At 44.0% G+C, this 17,534-nt stretch overlaps 2 protein-coding genes across 6 annotated transcripts in view; both read right to left on the bottom strand.

Moving 5' to 3' along the window:
* The window catches only part of NPNT (nephronectin), an 89,375-nt gene extending 83,716 nt beyond the window's left edge, over positions 1 to 5,659 (bottom strand). For all 4 annotated transcript variants that reach the window (XM_054990194.1, XM_054990196.1, XM_054990195.1 and 1 more), the window contains exon 1: positions 5,319 to 5,659. In XM_054990194.1, coding sequence (XP_054846169.1) covers positions 5,319 to 5,392 — 74 coding nt within the window. In that variant the 5' untranslated portion in view covers positions 5,393 to 5,659. The remainder of the gene's footprint in view (positions 1 to 5,318) is intronic.
* Positions 5,660 to 14,309: 8,650 nt separating this feature from the next.
* The window catches only part of GSTCD (glutathione S-transferase C-terminal domain containing), a 70,818-nt gene continuing 67,593 nt past the window's right edge, over positions 14,310 to 17,534 (bottom strand). For both annotated transcript variants that reach the window (XM_054990100.1, XM_054990099.1), the window contains one exon: positions 14,310 to 15,787. In XM_054990100.1, the coding sequence (XP_054846075.1) occupies positions 15,651 to 15,787 (137 nt within the window). In that variant the 3' untranslated portion in view covers positions 14,310 to 15,650. The remainder of the gene's footprint in view (positions 15,788 to 17,534) is intronic.

Genomic DNA, 17,534 nt, shown 5'->3' with positions numbered 1-17,534 from the left:
GTGCAAGCACTGTCATTACTGACCCATGGGGGTGGGGGGACACGTCACATCATGATGTTTTCTTGACAGACTTTTTTGTTACAGGGTGGTTTGCCTTTGCCTTCCCTAGTCATCTCCTTTTTGTATTTGACTTGTAAGTGGTAAGGATATGAACTGGATAAGAAAAAAGTACAGTGCCTCCTTCTTTGGATGGCTGTCTGTCAGCAATGCTGATTCTATGTCTCAGTATAAATTTAGGCAGGTTGTGAGAGGGAGTGCAGGAAGGGATGAGCCACTGCTCAGCTCTTATGCCCCTTTCTTATGCACCCAGGGTAATACTGATTGTCGCTTTGGGGTCAGGAAGGAATCTTCCTCCAGACTAGATAGGCCACAGATCCTGGAGGCTTTTTTTGCCTCTCCCTGGGCACTGAGCAGTGGTCACAGAAAGAGAGTTTGAGTGGGGGGAGGGTAGCTGAGAATTTCCTGCACTGCATGGGGGTTGGACTAGGGGCCAAGCTACACATGACGAATGACACTTGAACGGCAAGTGTATTTCTCCCTGATCACTTGCCCTCCACTCAATCCACTTGCTGTTCAAGTGTCATTCGTCATATGTATCTTGGCCCTAGATGTCCCTTCAGGTTCCTTCCAGCTCTATGATTCAATATTATAAGCTCTTTAAAAGAAAAGATAATTACTCTGTTGATGTAGCGGATAAGACAATACTCAAAACAAAGAATAGGAAGGTGTGATATTTATACTTATATCTTACGACTGAATCATGCCCAAGGAACTCCCATAGCACAACAATTTAACAAGACAGGCCAGGCTGTGGCTTGCCATATGCCTAAGGCCAGTTAATATTTACTTATTTTCAGTACCATCCTAAGCAGTCACACCCTTCTATGTCTTCTATACCTCTTGACTTCAATGGACTTATGCGGGCATAACTCTACTTAGGATGGCACCATTAGGGCCAAACTAGACGTAACGTTTCTATACAAGCTGAGTCCAGGTTTCCCAGATCACACTCACTTTCTCTGTAACCCATCCAACAACTACAGGGAACTCATTTTTAGAGCAGCATAGGGACCCAGTTTGGGTTGGGGGGACGGGACTGTAGTCGAGTGGAAGGAGTGGCTCCTGCCTTCCCGCACACCATTTCCCCAAGTCATAATGATCCAGAGAGGCATTATTTGCCCCGTTTTAGAGCTGTGGGTACATGGAACACTGTTCGTACAATTTACCAGTGGGGTTCTAGTTCACCACTACACCGCATCTACTCTCCTAGTCAAGCACAGATTTGATCCTAGATTTTTCTCATCCAAGAGAAACACTCTATATGCTGCACAGTGCACAGTATCCTCTCTCTTTGCACACAATTCGATGCTGTTAGTCACTTAAACCTACTAGGAACAAGTTTGCCTAACCCTGTGTAGAACTATGGCCACAATCTATTGTTCACGCTATACTGCATCAGTTCTGGGGTGTGAAAACTATGAGTGCACAATTTTTTCTTAATAAAAACATGAAGGCAACTTTATCAAGGAGTAAGGTAGGTATGTAAACACTTAAACAAAGAAGTCAATAGAAACGTTTAGGCATTTAAACAAAGAAGTCAACAGAAACCTTTAGAAATTATTTTCAAATTTCAAAAACAATTTGGTGCATTTTCCTCCTCCCTGCCCTTTGAGCTACCATCGAAGGTCACATGGGTTGTTAGCATGGGAAACTATCTTTTACATTGCATTGCAGAAAAAAAGCGATAAAATATTGTTGTCTGAGCAAAATCATACTAAGAGTCCATGTGGGGTAAATGTCTAAACAAATGAAGGAATGTCCAATTACATGCCGCCTCTTTAATTTGAGATCCTGCTTCTGCACAAACTACTGCCTAATTTGCATCAACATTTTTCATTACATTGTGACACATCATAGCAGCACCAATTACATACACATTCCTGCTCTTCAGCATTCACTTTCACATTTCACTTAATGTGGATTCATGTTTAAACTTGAGATGCAATCATCTCTGCATACGGTTTCACCAACTCGATCTTGAAGTCATCAACTTCTGGCTTATAAATCATCAGTTTATAGGATAGGATTTATATATTAAGTATTTTAAAAAGAAGCAAGCCTTCTAGTAGATCTACTCGATCTTGAAGAAATAGGGGTCACTGGGAACATAACAGAGAGATGGCACAGGTATTGTTACTGCTGTATTAGCCCTGGCCATCGATGAAAATATGTATATAGAACAGACACATAGCTGCATCGATCACGATGGGCAGGCACAGAAAGGCACACATGCCATTTTACCAGATAAAACCCAGCATCTCTAGCTGGATTAGGAATGGTAGGCAGAAATCAGATATGCCTTTAATCATACATCTTGATGTTCATTATAATATATAAACAGATACAGATGTTGCCTATATATACATTGTGTTACTGACAATGAGATGCCCATTCAGATGTACATCCCCATCCTGGTGCAGCTACTCACATCTATTATTATGCAGATCAGGATGACTGTGCAGGATGGATTCACGTATGTGCCTCCCGTAAGTGGGCTTGCTATGTGTGCATTGTATGCAAGATGCTACAGAACTCATTTCTGACAAGCTTGCTATTCCTCTGACCATTACAGAAGATGCCAAGTGTCCACTTTGGGAGGGCATTCTCCTGCTGACGGTGTCCTCACCCATCCTTGCCTCCAGGGCCAGTGGGAGAAACCAGGGGAGGGGTATGTGGACGTGATATCATGCTGCATGCTGACATCATGTCTGCGCAAAAACACAGACATAACATTTGCTGATGTTCTAGAAACTCAATGGTAATACCATCACCACAGGGTGATGTCGCACCTGCCCCCTTGCCACCCCTGGGGGAGGGTAGCATCCTGGCATCTCTATTCCTAGATAAAGTCACAGAATCAACAGTGTCACCACATGCCTGTACTTAATCTGCGATAAAATCATCTATATCCCTTTATGCATCGCTACGTTGCTTCTCTCACCTCCATGGACTCAACTCAACAGAATTATATGGAACAGAATAAATCAAGCTCCTCTAGGCAGAGGGATCTTCCCAGAGTATTCAGCTGAGGCACTGGCAGTGCAATCCTATGCACAGTTACTCCACTGTAATCCCATTTATCTAAATTGCAGTAAACTCTGCACAAGATTGCACTCTTGAGTATGTGAGCTCATACGTATCCCGTATGGCACAGTAAGAAGCAACTCCACATACACATGCACGCGAGGGACACACACACACACACACACACACAGAGAGAGAGAGAGAGAGAGAGAGAGAGAGAAACTTTGGCACAAAAAATGCAGTTGGAAAACCACTTTCAGATTCTAGGAAAACTAGAATCAACTTCTGTCAAACTGTATACAATTATATCAACTTCTGTCAAACTGTATACAAAAGTTCTACTTCACCATCCCCAGGTGTCCTCATAAACTGTTTATGAAGCGTACACCAGTTCAATTTGCAAGGTTCTTCCTTTGCAGGCTATGCAGGAGGCAAGATTTCTAGATGTACATCTTGTTATGGGCTTGGGGAATAACACAGAGCACTGAGTGAATTCCACAGAAAACAGCAAACACCCCCAAGGTCCAATTTGCTCATCATCCCAGCATGCACTGCTGCCTCCCCAAAGGAAGCATCTTTGGAAATGTTACCTGTTCTTCCTGCATTGCAAATGGAATTGGCTTTATATCAAAGGTCAAAACATCCATGATGTAAATGATGAATTCCACAGGAATAATATATAGGCCAAGAGCACCAGGTACACCATGTGGGTGTAGCGAATGAGTAACAAGGTTAAAAAAGAATCTTGGGTTGCCCAAACCTGTCAAAGCTTGCATCTCTCAGATCTCTGCACAACTGAAATATGTATGGAGCACAGAGAACTTCAGTCTAGCCTTAAGCTTTATGACTTTTCTGATTAATTTCTGCTTTAGATATAGATTAGAGAGATATGTAAACATTTGTGGGAACATTCACATAGAGGAGGGTTGTTAGGATAACAAGTGTTCCTGGGTTCATTGTCGGTTAAATAATTCACCCGAGGGGACTGTTGCCACTCTGGTTGGCACTGTCCTGACTCCTTCACACACAGGATGCCGTACAGGTATTGGACACATGAGTTGCGGAGGTTGTTCTATGACAATCCATATAATTTCTCTGTGAACAAAGGGGGGGGGAGTGTTGCCACCACATATGCACAGTAATTGGTACCCTCTATTACAGCTGTTCTTGATATGTGTTGAAAGTTTCAGGAAAGGAAAAAAATAGATTGGTTTGATGTAGTCAGGGTAAGCCCAAAAACACGCCTATGAAAATACAATACTGTACCTTTTGTGCTGTCAGTCAATCAAGAGTAACTACTTCCCCTGGAGTCCACAGTCATTGCAATCCCTAATGCAGACGAAAATCCTCACCGCAGCTGTAATCATATCTTGGCAAAGTGGCAAAAAACCACTTTTTTTGTCACCGAGTGTTAACCCACCCAAGTTGAAAGTCCAATAGGGCAGCTGGACTGTTAAGAAATCCCTAATCCACATTTTTAGGCAGGTAGCCCTATGGGTCTGCACTAGAATAGCAGGCTTAGAGTCCAGTGGCACCTTAGAGACCAACAAGACTTGTCAAGAGTATAAGCTTTTGAGAGACAACGCTCCTTCCTTCGGTACCTGAAGAATAGAGCATGACTCTCCAAAGCTTAGACCCTGAAAACCTTGCTGGTCTCTCAGGTGCCACTGACTCAAATCCTGCTGTCCAAACCGACATTAAGGCTGAAATCTCACCGGTTGCCTCTTGCAGGGCAAGTAGGAACCACTGCCACGGAAGCCTAAGGCAGGGGAGAAGCGCAAAAGTGTTCTTTAGAAAGCAATCCCTCGAACCATAAGGGGGACAGGGAAATACATCGCGACCTCCCCTCACAATGTGCTTGTTTATTGGGTTTCGGTGCCCTGTGCAGATTCCCTGCCAGGTTTACAGGTGTATCCGTCGAATTTCCAACACAACTCCCTGTCTTTTGGCCGCCAAGTGTTTGCCAAGTACGAGATTCGCACCGTCTCTCCGCCAGCCCTTTGCCAAAGCGCGCAAACGCGTCTCCCTCCCGGTTTGCCCGAATCCCAAGCGACACTTGAGGCGGCCGTGCCAGCGCAAGGTGAGTTCCCCGCAGGCCGGTGGAGTCTCCTCTCTCTCTCTCAAGCGAAGCCCGGGCTGGGGGGGCTCGAACACGAGACGAGGCGCGCTTGCCGGGCTCCTCTTGCCTCTCCCTCCCGCGCCCTCCAAAGGTGCCCCCAAAATCTCTCCCTTACCTTCCGTCAAACTCTCCTGCCGCTTCCAGGTAGAGCCAGGAGAGGAGGATTATCCGCCTGAAGGATAAATCCATTGCGACGCGAGGAGGGGAAGAAGAGCCGGAGCGCGAGTCCTCGCAGCAGCAGCAGGTTGGGGAGGGATGGCGAGGCGGCCGAGGGGAAGGTGCAGGGATTCCTCTCGCCTCTCCCAGGCACTCCCCGCCCCAGCCAAGCGCGCTGTAAACTGACCCGCGGAGGCCTCCGGCGTGTTGCTAATCCTGGCTCCTGCGAGGAGGACGCGAGAAGTCCACCGGCGGCGGGGAGCCCCCTCTCGGCGTCCCTGCCGCTCGCTCGCTCGCTCGCCTCCCCTCCTGCCCGGAGAAGGCGCTGCTGTGAGGAGAGGGGGCAATGCCGCTCGCGGGCGGGAGGGGCGTGCGCGTGCCCTCCGGAGGCAGCCGAAGGGCTGAGAGAGACCCAGCCGGCAAACGCCGGATTCTGCCGGCCTGCTCCTCCGGGAAGGCCAAAGGCGCTCACGGCCCCGCTGCCCGACGCCTCCCTCTTGCCCCGCGCGAAATCAGCGGCAGTTCTGCCTGGACTGGGAAAGCGGCGTGGGAGCCCAGTGGCTTCTCAGAGGCCACAAGATTCTCAGGGTGCAGGTTTCAAAACTCCCTTCTTCAGATACTATGATTCTCGAAAGCTCATAGCCTGAAAATCTCGTTGGCCTCTAAGGTGCCACGGTGGGCTGCAATCCAGCTGTTCTACTGCTGGCCAATGTGGCTACTTACCTGAGACCAACCTGAGTAACTGAACAGGGCAGGCAGGGTTTATGAACGGGCCGCAGGATATGAGTCCAGTGGCACCTTAGAGATCAACAAGATTTTCAGGGCATAAGCTTTCGAGAGTCATGGTTTTTGAAGAAAAGAGCTTTGAGTCTTCTTGAAAGCTCATCGCCTAAAAATCTTGTTGGTTTCTAAGGTGTCACTGGTTGTTCCGCTGACTGGAGTCCAGTGACACCTTAGAGACCAACAAGATTTTCAGGATATGAGTGTTAGAGAGTCAAAGCTCTCTTCTTCAGATACCATGACACTCTAAAGTTTATGCTCTATCTCTGAGGTGCCATTGGACTCCAGTCCTACTGCTCTACTGGCAAATCAACACATCCATCCACTGAAACTACCCTCATGGATTGGGCAAGATTGCTTAGTTTTTGATACTGCTAGATCATAGTTGCCTTATACCAAGTCAGGCCCATCAAGGTCACTACTGTCTTCTCTGAGTGACAGTGGCTCCCCAGGGTGAAGGCGCCCCCCCCTTTAAACTGGGGACTGAATCTGGACCTTCTGCATGAAAAGCAGGTGCAATACTACCCAGCTATGGCTTTCCCCCCAATATAACTGGTATAAATGAATATAAGTTATAACACTTGCTGCAGAAAGATGCATGGATGGCCATGACTCAAGGTGCCTCAAAGGGGAAAGGCAAATTCATGCACAGTGGATCTGAAGTAGCTATTAGCTATTTGTTAGATGGAGCCTCTGGGTTCAAAGGCAGTACATCTGTAAATCACAGGTTTTCAATTTTTTAAAATTTTATGTTATTTATATGTTGCCTTTCTCACTGAGAATCAAGGGGGATTACACTAAGTCAATGCAATCAACAGTTGGGGCATTCAATAAACAATGCAATAGGATATGGATTGCCAAAATTTGAAAACAAGCATGGATCCAAATATAGAGATGAAACACTGCAGCAACAAAACATAAGTAATTTGACATGATATATTAAATGACACAGACATTCCCGATTAGGAACATATCCACACCTACACACAGTAGCCAGTAGTATAGTCTACAGTCCCTGCTCTTTTACCAAGACATCTCTCTGAGCCACTTCTTACAGCACAGCCTATTGCACAAGTAAAAAGCCTTCCTGAACAGTTTTGCATAGTTTGTGAAAAGTCACGTTCTGTTTGTGGGCTTCCTGGACATACCTAATTTGCCTCTATGGGAGAAGATAAAGCTTTGGTCTGCAGGGTTTTTGTCTTCTAAGTTGTATATGTATGAATTAACTTACTGAGCCTAGTTAGAAAATATCCAGGCACAGCAGATAGGCTAGAACCCTCACACTTAGTGAACTGTACAATAACTAACTGCCAGAAATTGCCTCCAGCCATTCATTGCTGCATTCACTTATAGCAAGCATCTTGAACCTTGTTGAGCCAGTAGGCATTATTGTTATTTTGAAAACAGGTAATGAGCACTTCAAAATAGCTGCCATGGGAGGCAGGACTAGTCACAAAATTGTTGCCGTGGAGCATAATTGCAAAGAATTGTGATTTACTCACTATAAGCAGGAAAACTCTCTCTGGCACTTCCTATTGCCCACTGCTCAGTGGAAGGGCAAAAAGGGAGGGTGCATCCTGCAACAGGACATCAATTCTAGCTGGCCTCCAGAAAAGACATTGCAATGATGCGCTAGAAATTTCCCCAATATCTATGGCTTTACCAGTGAGGATTGTGGAAGTGACGTTGCTGCATCACGTGACACTCTTAGGCAGGGCTTTTTTTCTGGGAAAAGAGGTGGTGGAACTCACTGGATACCATAAACGCTCCCAGGACTGCATGATGACATCATTTCCAGGAAGTGACATCATAACTCAGGCCGTGGCTGCCCCAGAGCGCTGCCGTTCCACAGGGGGCCCAATTCAGGCCTAAATCAGCCTGGAACATGCTGGTACTGCATGGGAGAGCACTCCCTTGCCCTGCAGCAGCCCGATCCTGGCAGTCCAAACTGGGTCTCAAATTGGGCCCAAATTGGCCTGGAACAAGCTGCTGCCACGCAGGGGAAAACCATCCCCCTGTGCGGCAACAGCCCAATTGTGGCCATTTCAGCCCTGAATTGGGCTGAAACAGGCCCGAAACAGCCTGGATGCAGGGGAATGCTCCCAGCACTGTTCCCCAACACTCCCGCCGTGTATGCTTCTCCCCGCCCCCTCCAGAGCAGGCTTACCTTAATGGCCATTTGCTCCAGGGGAACTGATCTGTCTGGAGATCAGGGGGCGGGGCCACCACACGCAGAGAATGCTGTTCCAGAGCATTTTGGCACAAAAAAAGCCCTGCCCTTAGGATTTCCCTCAATGTCGATGATTTTTATTTTAGAGATTGGGGGAAATCCTAAAACATCAAACAATGTAGCAACCTCATTTCCACTTTTTATGCTAGTAGTGATTGTCCGGGGTCTGAGTCCCATCCCCCAGACATGCCAGGAGGGAGCAGTGGGAGGCAACCGGGAGGCAGTGGCCAGCCAGCAACCAAGTCCAGAACCTGCCCACTCCAGGGGGAAGGGGCGAAAGGCCAAAGCCTCAGAGGGCTGGAGGGAGCAGGGAGAGACTAGCCAGTCCCACCCTCCAGGGGGAAGAGAGGGGGCTAAGCAGGACAGAGGAAAAGGGCCAAGGCAGGGAGAATAGGGATCCAGCAGCAGCCCAAACAGAGCCCTTACCAGCCAAGGAGGAGAAGCAGCCACTACAGCCCAGAGCCACACCCCGGCTAGAGGACAGCAGCCTGGCTCAGGAGTTGCTAGGAGCCAAGCCCCTCCAGGTGGAGCTGCCACAGGCATTCTGGGGGAGGAGATGGGCAGCCCCGCCCAGCATCAATGAGCAGGCAGCCCAGAAGCTGGCCGGGGCAATTCCTCGCAAGCAAGGCCAGGCAAGCTCAGCAGCACAGAAGCTGGCCGGGGCAGCTCCTCGCGAGCAAGGCCAGGCATGCTCAGCAGCACAGAAGCCGGCTGGGGCAGTTCCTTGTGAGCAAGGCCAGGCAAGCTCAACAGTTCAAAGGCCTACGGGGGTAGCTCCTCGTGAGCAAGGCCAAGGAGACCTCAGCTGGGGATGGCTCGCATTCAACCCCACCCTTCCAGCAAGGCAAGGAAGCCAAGAAGGGATTAGTGGTAGGAGGGAAACACCTGAGGGAAGGCACAGCTGGGCTAAGTCAGGAGAGGGAACAAGCCTAGGAGGAGGGCGGGGCGGGGAAAGGAAACCCTATATAAGGTGGCTAGGAAGAGCTCTGAGGTGGTGGGTGTGAGTAAGGAGTGATGGTGTGGAGAGCAGAGCAGTGTGAGAGCAAAGGCAAGGAGGAGAGTGGATGAAGGAGGAGGAGATGGCAGAGGCCAAGGAGGGTGAGTGGCACAGGTTGAGCAGGCCAGCGAGTGGACTGAGAGGGAGTCTGGGTGAGGTATACCACCCCTCCTTCCACAGAGCAGGGTCCCGCAGAATCCCTGGCCCCCCTTTGATGTCAGGAGCTGACCGCCCAGCACCCCACCCAGCGGTGGCTGCTGCAAGCCCTGACAGTGATGTTGTGGTATCTTATGACATCATTTTGCCAGTCTCTGCCCCCTAAATACTCCAGTCACAACTTGGAACTAGGCTGGCAACTTAGAGATAGGCTGGCAACCCTCCTGTGATAGGAACAGCTACTTTCAAATGGGAGCTCTCCGTAAACCTAAAGGTGATACTTCTTGGGGTCTTTCTGAAGTGCCTTTTACTCCAGCACGGTGCAGGATAGCCAGGATTAGCTTGGTGTTCTGGGAATAAAGCAAGTGGACCCCAGGAAACACACTGGTGGACTTCATGGCATGCAAAGGTGGCACAATGAGAATCACTGACTTGCTGTCTAGGTCTTGAGAATGGAAGAGTATATGGAGACGGCCTGATCTTCATTCTAGTCCATTTTGTTGCCACAATTGGAAAAAATAAGTTGAGAAATATGGAAAGAGAACAAAACTATTATTTTAGTGTTACTTTTTATCCACCGCCTCTTGCATTGTTTATCCGAAAATCTCAGCTGCTGACTTTTATGAAAGCAATGTGTCTATCATAACAGAAAAAATAATCCATTTGGAACATAAAGCATTTGGCTAAAACACTGTTTCTCCAAAATAAAATATCACTTTTTCCAACTATTGTTTACTCTGGAAATTCAGTATTAGCCATAACAGTATATACAAAGTTAGGCATGCTGGGTCATGCCTTCATAACCTCATGGGTTGTGTACCGTCATGTATTCAATATGAAGACTTCAACAGCGAATGGAAGATGTAGCAAGAAGAAACCCAACCGATACATCTTTACAAAAGGTGAAATACAAAGATTCTGCTGTGTGTGTGTTTGCACTGGCTTCCTGAAATATTTCAGAGCTAGTGTGGTATAATGGTTAGCCTAGATTCATACCCAACCATGAAGCATGCTGGGTGACCATGGGCTCATCACAATCTCACCTAACTGACCTAGAGGGAGGACGAGGCAGTGTACATTTGTACATTAGGCTATGGAATGTTTGCGTAGATCTTTCACGAGACGAGTTTCAGAGGCAGTATTCTAATTATCAGATGCTGGAGATGAACCATCATGTCTGGCCATCACCCTCCCACTTTATTTGAGAACTCCCAGTGCAAATAAAATGCTGAACTAGATGTGGTAATCTATTTTATTTTTATTTATGTTATTTATAGTCTGCCTTTCTCACTGAGACTCAAGGCAGGAATACAGATATGAACCTCACTGAAACACGACATGTTAATTTATCTGTAGGAGTCTATCTACTTCAACAGACAGAATTTGGCAGTACAGTCTAGTAAGTACAGTATAATCTTAGTACAGTAAGAGAGTTCTTAGGATGTAGGCAGAAAACTCGGATCATCTCCAGTCTTCATTATGACACAAACTTGTTTAAAAAGTTAAATGCTAAAAATAAAATACAGAATTAAAAGTACTTTGACTTTAAAAAAATGCTCTGGAATCTACTTACCAATTAGAAAATATAACTATGGAATGCTTTGCTTACACGCCCTAAACCATGACCCCGGTTGGATAAGGGAAAAAATAAACAAGCGGAGAGCACACTGCTGAGGAGATGGAATTACAAGCTGTCTGGATTGGGAAACAATGCAAGACTTTAAACATGAGCTCTAGTTGTTGACCAAATGCAAAGAACCGCAAGCAAAGAACTCTTCAGAACTTGTATTATTTTATTATAGTAATGTGAACCAGGGCATCCCAAAGTCTGTAGGTCTACCATAATATAGATTTTCATCAGTTCATTTTGTACTATCCAGAAAAGGATTGTTTTTATAGTAAAACACAACATTTATGTTAAATGTAGATTATTTCTAATTCCACATCAAGCTACCCAACCATTAGGACAGGGAGAAGAATATATCCGGGCAGAAATAAGTAGCACCACTTGGGAGAAAAGCCACATTAACTGTGTGTGTTTGCTTTTGTGCAGAATAAATACACACAGGGGAGCAGGAAAGGGCCTGCAAGCTCTGCCAAAACCTTCCATGCATTTGAGTGGAAGATCTGGATGAAGTCTGTGTCTGAAAGCATTTCTATAGAGAGAGGCTTGTGTGGTTTCCTAGTTATTGCTGAGGCTGCTGCTGCTATGAAGCAGCAACAGGGCTTCTACATGGCAGGGTTTCCTGCAGTTCTCTGCCTTTGTCCTGCCTCTGGTAGCAGCCAACACCTGTACCCCCAGGCCTCTGGGGCTTTTTTGGATTGTTAAAAAATCTCCACTTGAATACTGGTATCTATCTACATCCATCTCTGCAGCTAAAGGGACTAGGGACTTGTCCCTAGTTAAAGTTGGGAATTCATGTTATGTTATGATTTACCTGTGTTCATGTATTTGTTATGATATACCAGTGTTCAAGTGCATTTTTTTTAAAAAGCACCCAGTGGCAGGGAAAGGAAATGGGAAAAATAGATGCCATGTGGCTGGGAAAATCTGCACTTTCTGACCCACGTGGCAGCCATCTTTAGTGCAATCTTTGCAAAAGCTTCATAACAAAGTAAGTTTGAGAAAAACTGGACAAGAGCAGGGGAAACTCCAGGTGTACATAAATGCACCCAAATACTGTGGGAAACTGGGGGGGGGGACCCTACTACACACCAGTGTTGAATCAAGGGCAAATAACTTGTGTGGAGATGGCTTATTTCACAGGGAACATTCTTTTTCCAGATTGTGTGGCAGACCCTATGAAAGTTCATTTGTATGTATCTGTAGATATCTAAATGTATGGAAGTCCATGGCAGGGCTAGCAGACATGATTCTGACATTCAGTTTAGGCTTCGATTCCAACATTTGTACAAGGCTCTTGAAGGAGTGATAGTAAGCAAACTGAACATATTCCATAGTAAAACAGCAATTTCTCTTATCTCCAATCAAGGAGCTAAAGCAGGCAAAGGAAATAAGTAGGTGGGAGATAAATAGCAACATAAAATCGATTTCTTGCCCAGCGATAATGAGCCTTGTCCGGGCCTAACTGGCTGAATATATACACCCTGCAGGTGGTGTTGACAGCAAATTCTCCCCTTAATGTCTCATTAGAATACATTCTCATGCTAAATTGCTCCTTTGCAACTAAGAGAAGGCTGAGACTTACTTTATATCCTACGTCTAAAGCACTGATGAATTTCCACTGGGCAGCTGGACCTGATGTTCTGTAACCACGTTGCTTACAAGCAGCTGCTGTTCACCAGATTTGTCACTTGTGAAATTACATTACCAGAGCATGCAAGAGAACTGTTAACCATTTTTTTTAAAAAAAACATTTGCACCTGTGCCCCGCCCTCCCCCTTGCTGTGAACATGTTCAGCGTTCATCCAAGCTATTGCTGGTGACTTTTCTGCTGTGTGACTGTTGGCCTTGATGATAATAGATTTTAGGGAGAAAGGGCTGCTGTGTGATGCCAAGAATCTCATCTCTTATCTTCTCTCCCTCTCTGTGTTACTATATATTCTTCATCTCTGTACTTGCAATGGAATAGACCTGGAGGATAGGCATAACGTGTTACTCCTTCACAAAACTAGAAAGTGTGACACCTTTTCATATTTTACAGTTCCAGAATATCCCAGACTTTATACTATGCAACTCATTTCTCTCCCTCCTCCTCTGATTAAAACCCTCCTGTTCATGCGATTTCCTATCATTTTAATGGGCTCAGAGTGGGGTAATGCTGCACTGGTGTGTCCTGTAACTATTTTGGAGGATGTTGCAAGATTCACAAAATTAAATTGACTTAAATTTTTAAAATATGTACCATGAGGCATTCCTTTCTAAGCAGTTTTAAAATATGGAAATACATTGGTTGGGATGCTAAGCATCTCTTCTGTTGTACACATGGCAACCAACTCCAAGGAGCTAAATTTTGGGGAACACAGTTGCAGCAGGAAGGAGGGGGTTAAGAATCCCACAAATGGAACTTCGTTAACGTATGTAATTTTAAGGCAATACCACACAGACCTTATTGTACCTAACTGAATGAAATGTTTTTAAAAATGCATTTTGTTTTATGATTTAAAATTCATTTAAGAAGGGGGTGTTGCAAAATCAAACAATGACAAGCTGTCATAGTAACAAAAGATTGAGAATTGCTGATTTAACAAAATTGTGATGAATAAGGTATGTATTACCTTTACACTGTTATAAATGTGAGTCAGATGAATTGCTCTGAAGGGCAGGGTCCCCAAGGAGCAAAAGTTAGTAAGGACTAAACTAAAAGGTGTATTGGAGACCTAAACTTATAAACCGATTGGGTAAATTGTGGTGTTTCTTTGTTTAGGCTGCCTTGTGCTAAATTATTATATTGATGTTGTAATTTTTATATTTTAGCTTCTAGAGTTTTATATTGTTGTCATATTATGGAGCTGCTAAGTTAAAAGGGTGGGGTAGAAATATTTAAATAAGTAGATAATAATAATAATAATAACTGCGCTTCTATACCGCTCTCCTAGACAGATTAGTGCCTCATCCAGAGTGGTGAACAAGTTAGTGTCGTTATTATCCACACAATACAGCTGGGGAGGTGGGGCTGAGAGGAGTGGCTTACCCAAGGCCACCTACTGAACTCATGGCAGTAGTGGGATTCAAAACAAGAGGGTGCTGATTTGCAGCTGAACCACTTAACCACTGTGCTACAGCAGTCTGAAACAGGTGCTATACACTGATTAAAGAAACGGAATAAAATTTACAATATATGTTTTATTTTTGAAATACTGAAGAATGAGACACACTACATTGTAAAAATGAAAGACCATTTTAAATAATTTATTTCATGGAAGGAAGAATCCAGAAGAACCCTCGGCTTCGACAAGTAAAGCTTGCTTTCTCTGATAAAAATCAATCAACTAAAACATTAGCCGACATATCCATCTTTCTAGCTAATTAAAGTTTTTGCACACCATCATATTTTAGCCTGCCTTAGAACCAAATTAGACAGTATACTGCAGATGTGTTTATAGTCTCCTGACCTTTTAAAATGAAAAGAAAACAGAAAAGGTTGTGAGCTTGACCAGAGGAATGGCAAGGGAAAGGATGCTTAACCCGTTGCCGCTCAGTTGCTGTTTTATTCACAGTGCCCCTTTTCCCTCAAGTTGCTTTTCTATCTGCAGGGCAAATGATCAAGAGGAGGGAAACCTAGCTTCAAATCTCCCCTCTGCCACAGAAGCTTGCCAAGTAACCATGGGCCAGTCACACACACTCAGCCTAACCTACCGCATAGGGTTGTTGTGAAGAAAAAATGGAGGCGAGGGAAATGGTAGAAGGCACTTTGGGTCCCAATTGGGGAGGAAGGCAAGGTATAATTGAAGTAAATAAATAAAACCATAGAGGCAGGAAAGAATAAGCACTTTCCCACTATGTCCCGAAGTGACTTTTTTCTTAAATGAAATTCTACATATTTGTGTAGAATATGTAATTTGGTCCACAACCATCCTCTTAAATGCTTTTCTAAGAGGAAAAAAATATTAAAAACATGTTTTGATGAACAAAATTATCATTATATAGTCTTCCACAATATATTTTTGTAGAACTTATACATCTGTATTATGAGAGAACAAGTAAATGCACAATAAAAAATAAGAAATTCAGCTGCTTTTATTCAGTAATTGCCTACTGTTTTATATTGCCTGAGTCTGTGATCACAAAAGCATTAGCATATTGTGTTTTCCAACATGCAAGATTCATCTTTACAGAAAAAAAATATCACCTTTCCAGCAATGAAACTTGAAAAAACAAACCTTTATGGGTTCTATTATTGTGCAGGCAGATGAAATGTTTTAGGATGTTCCTTTTCTGAGAACCAGCTGTCATTTAATCACACATTTCAAGCAGGATTTAAGAAGCTCTGCAGGCAGCCTCGTTGCCAAGCCCTTTCTTTTCTGCTTCCTTTTTCTGGAGACAATGAATTCAAGATGTACAGCGTCTGCTTCCCAGACTTAGCATGAACCTCCACAAAATTACTGTACTATGAATTGGAAGGACTGATCATAAATTCAAACTGGTAAGAAAAAAAACCTTTGAACTAAATAGGGACACCCACTATCAAGTTGTTTTTTGGAGAGCAAGTTTCTGGTTCCATGGATGTCACTTGGACAGAGTAGTTGCATCTTTCCACGCTCCATGCCCGATCCAGATCCACCAGCCCCATACAGTGCTTACCTAGAATACAAAACACACAAAATCCTCTATAATTTTCAAATAGTATGCATGTGTGAACCACGGCACTTCAGCATCCTTCTTAGCAACTGTGACAAGTGAAATTGGGTTGTAGTCTATCACTGAGGTATGTCGAGCCTTCCTTTGTCAAAAGCAGCCTTCCACCGAGGAACAACCTCTTCTGCAGAAAGACAGACTGGTGGGATATAGCACTTTGAAGTAATCCAAGTTACTTTTGTAGTCTATTAATGTAATGTTGAATTGTTTACTTATTCAACACCTGCTGTGGCCAAAGTGCCTCTTTATTATGAACAGAAAGACTGGTGTGACCGAAAGATACCATGAAGGAGTGATTCCCAAATGCATTCTCATGAATCAAGGGGCCATAGGCTCAGTGACAGATCACATGTTTCACCTACAAAAGGCCCAGTGTTCAATTCCTAGCATCTCTGAAAATAATTGCAAGTAGCTGGGCTAAGAAAAAATCTACCTAAGAGGGCTGTTGCTGGTTGATTACTGGACTGGACCTTTCATTTCTGTCTAAAGGAGAATTTCCTGACCATTAAAGATACTGCATTTTTGGTTGTATTTCTAATTGCTTCATTGTTTTTAAACAGTGTACTTTCAAATTACCAGTTTCAGCTATTTTACATATAGGGTTGATTTTTCAGTCAACTATTTTGTGTGTTCCAGCAGAGAATGTGAGAATAAATACTACAATGAGTAATCTTAAACTTAATACTTTTCAGAGGAGACAAGCAATTCTTTTGATATACTGGGTATACAGGGCTTGCATAAGTAACCTGGACTGTGCTCCAGTGGGCTGGAATCTATGACTCCAAGTCTTCCTGTCACCACGAAATACTTCTTTCAAGAAAGACAAGACTTTTCTCTATCAGAAAAAACTCATTCTCCGTTGGAGGACATCTTTCCCAAAGGAAGACTTGGCAGAAAAGACTCATAGGATCCAACCCAGTGAGTATAGCACAGAATACATATTTTGCGTTATCTTTCTGGTAGGAAAACGACACTATTACAGGGCGTATCCAGTCCAGTTTCCTCCACAGAAGAAAAGTGCTGAGAGAAAAGAATGGTCACAGGCATCAGTAGTTATATAAACTTCTGAGTATATGTATCACTTGAACAAGCAGATTTTTATCTCCAGATATCACAGTAATTTATGCTTTGCTAAGAGTTTCCTTAAAACAGTATTTAAAAGAAGAACATTGGAGAAAACATGGGTAATATATTCCATATACTAGAGCTAAACAAGTACCTGAATCATTTTTTGAGAGCAAGGTAAGTTTGTTATATTGTTTTGTTTTAAAAATTCTAAGTGCACTTTATGTGGCATCTCAATACTTGAGTTTGCCTTAGAGAACATGTGGTTAGTGCTAATCTGATTTGACCTTTACCCTAGTCATTTGAAAACAAAACTTAATCCACATTAACCGCACACCCATTAGGAAGTTTAAAAGGTGAAGAAAGACGATTGAAATGGAAAAGATTATTTTAATGGAGCAGATAAGACTAATGTCAAGTATATTCTTAAAAGAAACAATGAAGAGAACAAAAACAAAAGTAAAAGGATTTTTGTGGTTCACAAATTTTTGCTTTATCTTTCTCCTTGAAGAAAAATACAGCGTAAGATAGTCTTGGTGCATCAAAACACATGAAATGCTGAATCATCACTTAAATTTTCATTTCTAACTATCTACCCCACCCTTATTAAATGATACATTTCCTTTCC

The sequence above is a fragment of the Eublepharis macularius genome, chromosome 10 (assembly GCF_028583425.1).
Source record: "Eublepharis macularius isolate TG4126 chromosome 10, MPM_Emac_v1.0, whole genome shotgun sequence".
Lineage (NCBI taxonomy): Eukaryota > Metazoa > Chordata > Lepidosauria > Squamata > Eublepharidae > Eublepharis > Eublepharis macularius.
Note: the sequence above shows the minus strand (reverse complement) of the source record. Positions and strands in the feature narration are given on the sequence as shown.